Source organism: Neofelis nebulosa, chromosome 1 (assembly GCF_028018385.1).
Source record: "Neofelis nebulosa isolate mNeoNeb1 chromosome 1, mNeoNeb1.pri, whole genome shotgun sequence".
In the NCBI taxonomy this organism is placed as follows: domain Eukaryota; kingdom Metazoa; phylum Chordata; class Mammalia; order Carnivora; family Felidae; genus Neofelis; species Neofelis nebulosa.
In genome coordinates, this window is record NC_080782.1 from 66,148,975 (window position 1) to 66,159,144 (window position 10,170).

Genomic DNA, 10,170 nt, shown 5'->3' on the forward strand with positions numbered 1-10,170 from the left:
GCGCGAGTCTGCACGTGCCGATCAGTGTGTGTGCACGCGTGTCTGCTCGTGCGCGCCTGCTGAGGTGCGTACACTCGGGCTGGCGCGCAAGGACCAGGATACCCGTACACATGTCTGCGCGTGCGTTATCATCCGCGTCCCTACTCTGAGTGTGCAGAGAGGTGTGAGCCCGTCCACCCTGCCCTGCTGCGTGCGGCTCAGCTTCCTTCCCTTGGCCTTGCACCCCAGCAGGAGCTTTACGGTCCAGCAGGTGGCGCCTGAGGCTACCTTCACACCTAGCCAACAGCAGTTCCCAGCCTGCGTAGACCCTCTCCCTCCAGGTCATCCCAGGGGAAGATAGGAGATGGAGAAACTGAGGCCCGAGGTGGTCAGTCTTGTACCTGGGCTGAGGGTGCCAGACCTGTAGTCTGGGACCTGGAAGCCGGTCGGCCGCCCCCACCCACCTCCCAACCCTGCCTTTGCCCATGCGGCGGCGGCTACAGACAGATTGGCTTTATTCGTGGACACGCGAAGGGGGGAGGCGCCCGGGCCCGCCCACCCAGGACACGCTCACACGGGGGGTGGGGGACTCTCCATGCCACAATCACGACACACGACGCCCGCGTTCGGACTGGGCCGGCTGAGGGAGGGGGCATGGCACAGCATGGCTCCTGGTTTTGGTTTAAAAAAACAAAAACAAACAAACAAAAAAAAAACCACGTTCTTGGGATCGTTGTGGGAGTTGGGTGGGGGACTCTGGGCTGCCCGGGGGGGCCCTCGGAGAGTCTCTGTCAGGGATGTGTGGAGGGAGCCGTCGCTTTCTGATCTTCGTTTAAAAATACATAGAACATGCTACACCCGCGCAGACGTTGGACGGGATGCGGTGGGGAGGAGGGCAACATACGTGGGGGCAACAGCCCCGGCCCTGTCCGCGCCCCAGGATTGGACGCGGGCGGGTAGGACAGACAGATGGACAGACACCAACACAGGCTCCAAGGGAGCCCCTCGGAGCAAAGGAAGATCTCGTGTTTGGGGGGAAGGGGTAGAAGGACAGCCCTGGCTCTGGGGGGTGGGGGGGGGGCAGGGGACAGGGAGGAAATTGTGCTGCTGGTGGGGGGCCGTCCTGGGCCCCTACGCCTCTGGCTCATACTCCTGATACTCCTCCTGCAGTAGAGGGATGGGGGATGGAGTGGGGAAGAGCAAAAGAGGAAGTGGTTGGAGACCAAGTGGCCAGGTTCTGGCCCTGAGACTCCTCCCCTTCAAGGAGGAACAGTGCACGCCCCTCTCCCTGGGCAGGGGAGGAACCTGGAAGCTGGGACTTTCCAGGGCAGGGGTGCCTGGGGCCCAGTGCTAGGCGCCATCTGTCCTCCCTCTCTGTTGCCACCTCCTAGGGCCTGGTTCTAGAAAAGGGGGTATGAAGTTCCCTGGCCCAACCCTACCCTACCAGGGTCCTCCCACCCTAGCTGGGAATGGTGGCAATCTTCTAGGATGCCCAAAGCCCCACCCAGCCCTGCCACCCCTCACCTGGGGTGGTTCCTCATAACTCTCCCCTTCTGGCTCCATCAGGGGCTCGATCAGTGGTTCCTCAGCAGCTTCCTGGGCCACTTCCTCTGGCTGCAGGCAGAGAAGGGACAGAGCCATGAGGGCAGCTGGAGATGCTCCTGAAATTTGTACCCTGGGAAGCTTTTGGCTGATTGGGGGAAGGCTGGGCTTTGTTGGCAGTACAACCAGAATTTCTCACTAAATTGTTTATTTGGAGTGCCTCAGAAGTGGAGTGAAGGTGTGAGGGGTGAAATCACCCCAGATCACCACGAAGCTGGGAGTGGAAAGGGGAAACAAGGCTCTCCATATCCGTCCCCTCAGTAGCTGGTAGCCGCCTGCGCTTCCATCACTTGGATGGATGGGATGGGGAGAGAGCACGCTCAATCACCCATTTATCCCTGCCTGCCTGTGTCAGCCTCTGCTGGGCATCAGGACCCCAGAGACAACCCTGGAGGCTCCTCTGGGCTGGAGGGAGATGGAAGCTCTGAGACAGGGCTGGGCAGGAGCTCTGAGCCATTCCCTTGCCACCTTCCACCCATCCCTCCCCCAGGGTCCTGTGTGGCCTGATTTCTTCAGCGGTTGCTATTTTAAGATAAGCTGGAAGCAACAGCTCATGGTGTTGCTTGGATGTGTGAGCTAAGACTCTCCCCTCCCCCCTGCATCTGCTGCCCAGATGGGTGCAGACCAGCAGGCACACAAGTAGGGGGTTGCCAGACACACGGCCAGCCACCTGCAGGTGAGCACATGTATGTGCACAAACACAAGACTGAGCTAGCTGCCCACAGCGCACACAATAACCTGGGGTGCGTGCACGGCTGCACAAGGCCACATATGGGCTGGCACACTCCTGGACCCCTGGGGGAATCTGTAGGTAGGGGGTATACCACCTCCCCATTTTCCACATATAACCACGGTCCCTCCCTGCTGGGCAGAGGTAAGAATCTTGGGAGCCTGGGGGGCTGGCACTGAGAAGGCCTGCCTGACCACCTCTGTGGTCTAGTTGCCTTACCCCTATCCAGGTAGCTTTAGTTCTTTCACATTGCCAGTGTAGGTGGGCCCTGTGGGCACATGAGTTTATAGCTCCTGACCTGGCTCATTTCCCCCAGTGTACAGATGGGGTACACCAAGAGGGAGGTGGGGAAAAATTAGTTTGCTCAGAGTCACCCAGTATTAAAAATCCCAGCTTGTGGGGCACCTGGGTGGCTCAGTTGGTTAAGTGTCTGACTCTTGATTTTGACTCAGGTCATGATCTTGCAGTTTGTGAGTTTAAGCCCTGCATCAGGCTCCCTGCTGACAGTGAGGAGCCCTGCTTGGGATTCTCTCTCTCTGTCTCTCTCTGTTCCTTCCCTGCTCCCTCTCTTTCTTGCTCTCTCAAATAAATAAACTTTAAACCTTTTTTAAAAACAAATAGCTTGAGCACATCATTTGGAAACGACCCAAATGTCCAACAACAGAATGGAGGTGTGCACTATGGCTAATCACACGATAGTTGATGTGTAACAAGAATGAAGAATGACAATGCATGCCACACATGGCTGAATCTCACAGTGTTGAGTGAAAGAAGCTACGTACAGAAGAGCATGTACTTGATGATAACATTTGTATGAAGTGGAAAAATACCCAACTCATTCGTGGTGTCAGAAGTCAAGAAGCAATTACCCTTGGAAAGGGAGGCAGGGCCAGGACAAAGGCGAGGTGAATAAGGGTACAAATGTTAAGAAGGTACTCACTCTCAAGGCCATGCAAATGAGACCCGAGAATGAGTGTCCCCTTCAAATTTTGTGCCCCAGACACCTCACTCATCTTACCCTAGCCTGGGCCTGGGGGGTTTGGGACTGGAAGGAGGTCTAAGGCAGGCTTCTGAGGGGCTGATGATCTGTGTCTTGCTGTGGGTGCTGGTTACATGGGGGGGGGGTTTCCCTCTATGAAAATTTCATGGGGTCGTGTGGTTTCTGCGTGTACGTTGTACCTCAGTAAAATGTTTACTTAAAAAACATCCCAGCCTGGCCACTCACTAGCTATTTGGCATCAGGTTAAGTCACTTCACCGTGAACTCAGCTGCTTTGGATGGGAAATGAGAGTAGGAATGTGGGGAGGGTCCCACGATAATGCACACGAGCAGGCTGGGAAGTGGAGACACTCAGAAATGTGCATCCTGGACTTGCACGGGTTCCCCATGCCCGGTAACCCCAAAGGGCTGTTGTTTAAAGAGGAAATCCACGATCTTGAGCCCCCTTAGAGCAGAGGTATCACAAGTGCTGGTAGGAGGAAGGAGGCCTGAGAGAAATGGTTCTGTGCAAAGGCCTCTCACAAACAGCCTCGAGGCTGACAACTCAGACTCAGACCTGGATTTCTCAGCACCCCAGCTCCCAGCACAGGGGCCGGCCTTGTGGGGCACCAAGCTACTCCGGTGATGTAACCTGAGCTTATCCTCCCAACCACCTTCTTAGAGAGACAGGCAGGAACTGGGATCTTGGGCAAGTCACTTCACCTCTCTGGGCTTCAGTTCCTTCATCTATAAAGTGAGATAGTTGTGGAGTTACTCCATGTAACGTGTCTAGAACACTGCCTGCCCGTACAAGACATCAATGAATGGGAGCGGTCCCTGGAAATAATGATAAGAAACGGGAAGTCACACAGCTGGTAAAATGCATAGGCAGGACTTGAACCAGAACTTCTGAGTCAAGTCCCAGACTTCCAACAGGGGAAAGGACCAGTTGTGTAAAATGTCTGCAGTGAAGGGTGGTGTGGGGTCTCCTCCCGGAGCCCAGTGGATACACTCATGCAGAATGTACCCTTATCTCTCAAACCAAAAGTTGAAGAGATCCTCACGCCCACGAAGGCGGTCTGCACTTGTATGTGGACAGACACGGAGCACCTCACAGGAGGAATGTCTGGCAGACATATAGGACCACAGAGCGCACTGTCACGGTGGTGCACTTCCATGCACACCTGTGGTCACGTGCGCCCCTGGGGGCAGGTATGGATCACTCATACGATGGCAGGGCTGTCATCTTTTACTAAGCGCTCACTGAATGCAAGTCAGGCTCTTTACCTCAGTGGTTCTCAAAGTGTGGTCCTTGAACCTGCGGCATCAGCATCACCTGGGTACCTGTTAGAAATGCAAACTCTTGGGTCCCATCTCAGACCTACAGAGTCAGAAATTCTAGGGATGTGGCCAACAGTCTGCATTTTAACCTGACCTCCTGAAGATTCTGATGCGCACATAAGTTTTGAGAACCTCTAATATGTATTATCCCTAATCTATGTTAGAGCCCTATTGTATTCATCTTCTGTCTTAAAGCCAAAGAATCAGGCTCAGAGATGTGATGGGATCTGCCCAGGGTCACACAGTCAGGATGCACTGGAGTTGGGATTCAAATCCAACTCTGCAGCACTTCAGAGATCATAGCTTTTACGCTGTAGTGTATTCTAATGAAAGTATTTGCCTTCATGCGCACGTGGACAGCCACTGTCACTCCCCCCTGGAGGAACATGCCTGCACAAATATGTGATGCATATTTCGCCCCTCCTCCATGGCCAACACTTGCTCATGCCTGCCTCAGGGCCTTTGCACATGCTGTCCCTACTGCCCGAAATACAATTCTCGCATGGCTTGCCTCATCCCTTGGGTGTCAGCTCAAATGTCACCTTGTCAGAGCAGCCCTCCCAACTAAAGCAGTCCCCTTACCGCTTGACTCCCTATCGCATCACCTTTGTCTTTTCTTCATAGCACTTATCCCTGTCTGAAACCATCTTGTTTATTGGTTGGCTTTTTACTGTCTATCTTCTCCCACTACAGTGTCAGGTCCATGAACATATTCACTATGGCAACCCCTAGAATAATTCCTCTCTGGCATGGATACTTATTGAATGACAAGAAATGAATGAACAATCAGTGACATACAGACATGGCCCTAAGTGGTCGAGGTCACGCTCACAAGCAGGATACATGTATACAATCAGATCTGGGTCACTGCCACAGGAAGCACAACACCCATACACAACTTCATGCAGACTCATTCTGAGCTGAGTCTAGCAGGGCCCTGCAGAACGTGAGACAAGGTGTGGCACCCATACAGGTGTGCCTGCCTGGCATGTGTGTGTGTGTGTGTGTGTGTGTGTGTGTGCGTGTGCAAGGCGAGAGGAAAGCTCACCTTCAGATCAGTGGGAAATTCCTCCTTCTTCACCAGGCCTGTGGCTGCTGCAATGTTCCCAGCCCCAGAGAACACGGCTCCTCCAAGATGTGACGCCTGCTCCTTGGTTTTTTCAGCCACTGGAGCAGGTATAGGATTTGAGAAGGGGATTGGGGGCCAAGGTAAAGCAGACATAGATGCATCTGTCCCTCGTGGTGTCCCAGGGCTTGCCTCCCTCATGGAGCACACTCTCAGGAATCTTTGGGGGTACCCTTTTCCACCGCCAGCCCCCCACCTCCAGATCCCAGTCAGATCCCAGGCCCGAGGTGTGGGAAGGGGGCTGTGCCAGGGCTGGGCTGGTACCTGAGGCCACTCCTTGTACCACCCCCTCTCGAGTCTTGCTTCCTGCAGGGACAAAAAGGAGCACACATAAGGACTCCGAGCTGAGGGAACAGACACTCTGGCAAGCATGGGGTTTACAGAGTGGGCAGAAGGATCCAGACAACAGTGGGCATCCTGGCCTCATCACCGCCTCTTTGGGCCCCCAAATCCCACAGGTACATCCCTCATCACTGCACTGAACCCTCCACAGCTGCTCCCTGAGGACTGTGAGTTCTCCCCCACAGTCTGCCCCTTCTCCACCTGAAATGATACCCGCACCCCTCTGGGGAAGGCCGCCTGAGAGCCAGCACTCTACTTCCCCGGTTTCATTTAACTATCCGACCAGGGTGAGCAGGTGGGGGTGGGGGTGGGGGTGGGGCTGGAGCTGGGAGGTTCGTATTTGGAAAGGTTCCTCTGGTGTCCTTGAGGCCTGACTGCCCACACCTCACCTATGGACACTCACCCCCGCCAGCTCCCACTCCATTCCAACTAAAGACTCTTCTCCTAACTGGGGTGCGAATTTCTCCTTCTGGCTGAAGTGAGGGGTCTCAGGTGCACGATGGGTGTCAGGGGGACTGACACCCATGGCATTGGCTAGGCCTTCTCGGGAGGGTAGCTGCTGGGAAAGGCAAAATGGCGTGATCTGACGTGGGGGGCAGGAGCCCTCAGGGAAGTGGGGAGTCTGCTATACTGAGGATCTGGCAGTGCAGGCAACAGCTGGCAGACCCCAGAATAGGTAAATGGGTGTCTAGTAGGGCTGAGGCTGGTGGAAGGAGGAGAGGGCAGCATGGGAAGGCAGGATCCTCCGGGCTAAGGTCAGCCAGACGGAGACAGCAGGGGGCAGGCTGCTTGTACACAATCAGTCCTCCCACAAACATTTGTTGGCACCTGCTCTGTGCCCCGCCCCAGGCCAATGGCTCACTGTCGGATGGGGATAAGAGAAGGGCAGATTTGGTGTCCTGGAACTCATGTAGTGGGGAGGGGACTTCTAGCCTCCAAGGGTACGTGAAGGGGGGAGAGAGCACTGTCTGTGCCTTGACAAATGGGGAACAGGCAGATATGCAGAAAGGAGACTGGGGGTGGGGGTGGGGGCGGGGGTGGGGGAGGGTATCTCAGGCACCAGAAACCATGCGGACAGGTACAATGAGGTGTGCTTTCTGGACCTGCACAGAGCACATCAATGCTGTCTGTGCATCTGCAGAGATGGAAATACAGACTGAGGTGGGACGATGAACTGCGGCTATAGGAAGCTGAGGTTTTAATGTGTAGGAACAGGGGGCCGTCAGGCGTTCCTGGGCAGGGGGAGGAGTAGGAGGTGCCAAACTAAGGGGAAGGGGGTGCTTTGAGTCTGTTAGCAGGGAGACTGTGTCAGGGAGCCAGGGATCCATATAGAAGTGAAAGGGCTGGGTAAGGGGAGGCAGGGGGGAGGCAGGGGGGAGGCAGGGGGGAGGCCAAAGCTGGGGCCTGGCAGGTGTGGGCTCAAGCCCCTGCCTTGTCTCCATCACCTGTGCCCTAGCTTCAGCTATACCAGCTCCCAGCAGGCCTCCCTGCATTTGGTCTCTCCCCAAAAGCCTGAGGAACCTTTCTACGCTGAAATCAGATCATGTCTGTCCCTAGCTTACCATCTCTCGTGGCAGTTGTAATAATCCTTTGCCCTGGCCCACAAGGGCTCTCTCATGAATTGGCTCTTGCCCATTTTTCTGATCTCATCCCCTACCATTGCTTCCTGCCCTCTGCTCTCCAGGCTTGTCTCCTTCAGGCCTTTTCTGCTTCCTCCACTCCCCTCCCCCACCCAGCTCCTTATTCTTTGGGGTTCAGCTCAAATGCCACCTCCTTGGGTTCCCCTACTGAAGTGGTCCCCATCCCAGCCACTTGATGTCACATGCCACTATGGGAATGATCTGTATCGCTATCCGGAAAGTCAGCAGCTCCTAGTACATAGATAGCAAGAAGTCAACAAACATTTTGCACATCGCCACAATCCCAAATCTGACACAAACCTGGGCGAATTAACCAGCCCTCTTCAACACACATGAAGGGTAATTCTGCCTACTACACACTAGTAAGCCCTGAACCACCATATAAATTCAGTAATTGTCAGTTTGGGGCCCTGCATCCCCTTATGCCGATGACCCTGGGGGCTCCCTCTCCTCTCACCCTTGGGGTGAGAGATTTTAACCACTTGGTCTTTCTCCTGACACAGCTGGAAGCTGCTAGGAGGATGGACCCAGAGAGAGGGCAATGGTGCAACCACAGGCATTGGCAGGCAGGAAGACCCTCAGAGCAAGTCAGAGATGGAAGTAGCTGGAGAGGAGGGTGAACAGGGAGCCCCAGGAGGGAGGGCCTGCAAGGAGAGGGGCTTTGGAGTTCATAAAGCTTGGCTCGAACTCCAGCTTCAGGTTTCAGCAGCTGTGTGACCTTGAGCACCATAGTTAGACCTCTGTGGAATGGGCCGGGAGCAAAAAGTGAGGTAATGGGCATTATGGCACTTGACACAATACTTGGCAGAGAGTAAGGGCTCAACTCCAACTCCAGGTAACTATTAATCATGTGAAGAACCAGGGGGAAAATAAAAGGCTACCTGCTTTGACCAATACATTGGTCCCTGGCCATTCAGCTGAACCTCACCCTCACCAACTCTTCCCCCATTCCCCCCTCCCCATAGGTGTCATCACTGACCCAGGCTTCCTTCAGCTGGCTGTGTCCTCGGTGACCCCTGCTGACCCGGCCCTATCTGCTGACTCATATTCTCCTGCCCAGACCCCTCCCCCCCCACACCCTCCCTCTAAGGACCCCAGCCACACTCCCTCCAAGGACCGGAACCGGTAGCCCCAAAGCCCTGCCCCTTGCCCACCGACGTAGAGGACGCCCTCCTTAGTCTTCTCCGCGGCCTCGGTGACCCCCTGCTTGGTTTTCTCAGCGGCGGCCACGACGCCCTCCTTGGCCATGGACAGGCCCTTCATGAACACGTCCATCCTGGCGGCCTGGGGAGGGCGAACACACGGGCACGGGTGCGCTGGCCACGCACCCTCACCGCAGCCCTTCCCCTTGGACGCCGGGCCCCCTCCCCTCCCTCCTGAGACCCCAGCGTTCTTCTGGACCGGGAGCCCCCTCCCGTCTTACCCCCTGCCCAGCGTGAGGCCACAGGGCCGCGACGAGTCCTAGCGTCCTTGAAACCCAGGGACGCGGGAGGATCCACTGCCTCGGTTATCCGGGGCCCTGCAACTTGCAGCCCCGAGGAACCGGGGTGCTGGGCTCGGCGCGCAGCCCTAGCGCCTGCCTGTACGTACACACACGACAGAGTCACACGACCATACACACAAACATTCTCCACCGACACGCTCACGTGCACATACAGGATACGCAGACGTTCAAACGCGCACGGACACCCTGACACACGAACACGGGCACGGGCGCACGTCCACAAGGCCACCCAGGCAGTTGCAGACACAGAGCAGCAGTCACACATACCCCAGGGCGCACACTGACACGCACCTAGCGGAGCCGTCTCCCGGTTCTCCAGCGGGTTCCCCAACTCTGCTCCCAGCCCCTTCCCCATCCCGCTCAGTCCCCTCTCCATCCGCAGCCCTTCCCCAACCCGGGCGTCAGGAGCGCGGCCGCCTCACCTGGAAGCTGAGCCCGGGCTTGGGATGGAGCAGCGGCTGCGGCTGCGGCCGGCGGACGCTGGAGCTCGGCTAGGCCGGGCTGGGGTGGGCTCGGGGCGGATGGGGAATCGGGGCCTCGCTAGGCGCCCAGGTCCGTCGGCAGCAGGCGGGGCGCGGGCCCTGAGCCGGGGCGCAGCAGTGCCCTGGCCTTGGGTGCGTCGCCAGCCACGGATCGCGCCTTGCGCCCTGCTGCTCTCACGCTCGGGCTCCGGCTCCCGCTCGGGCGCTGCGGCAGCTCTGAGCTCAGCGCCCCCTCTGGCGGCCGCGCCGCCCCCTCAGCCTGACTGACAGGGGGCGGGGAGGGTGACATCTCCGCGGAGCCCGCTGGCCTCCGGGGGCGGCCTCCGACGCTCCTCTGGGGACCCTTGGGAGTCAGACTCGCGTCCCGACCCCAGGAGCCGAGTCTGGCGGCGGAGACAATGCAGAGTGCCAAGAGTAGGGGGAAAAAAAAAAAAAAGCTGTATGCA

The 10,170-nt window shown here is 56.8% G+C and overlaps 1 protein-coding gene across 2 annotated transcripts; it reads right to left on the reverse strand.

Moving 5' to 3' along the window:
• Positions 1-477: 477 nt before the first annotated feature.
• SNCB (synuclein beta) lies at positions 478-9,962 on the reverse strand. Of its 2 annotated transcripts, none has more exons than XM_058724133.1 (6): positions 9,665-9,962; positions 8,893-9,022; positions 6,021-6,062; positions 5,679-5,797; positions 1,504-1,593; positions 478-1,143 (listed from the first exon to the last, which is right to left on the reverse strand). In XM_058724133.1, the coding sequence occupies exons 2-6, from the start codon at positions 9,011-9,013 to the stop codon at positions 1,111-1,113; spliced, it is 405 nt and encodes a 134-aa protein (XP_058580116.1). In that variant the 5' UTR covers positions 9,014-9,022; positions 9,665-9,962; the 3' UTR covers positions 478-1,110. The 2 variants fall into 2 exon arrangements, with proteins under 2 accessions (XP_058580116.1, XP_058580124.1); XM_058724141.1 differs by lacking the exon at positions 9,665-9,962 and adding an exon at positions 9,162-9,297.
• Between the last annotated feature and the right edge of the window lie 208 nt (positions 9,963-10,170).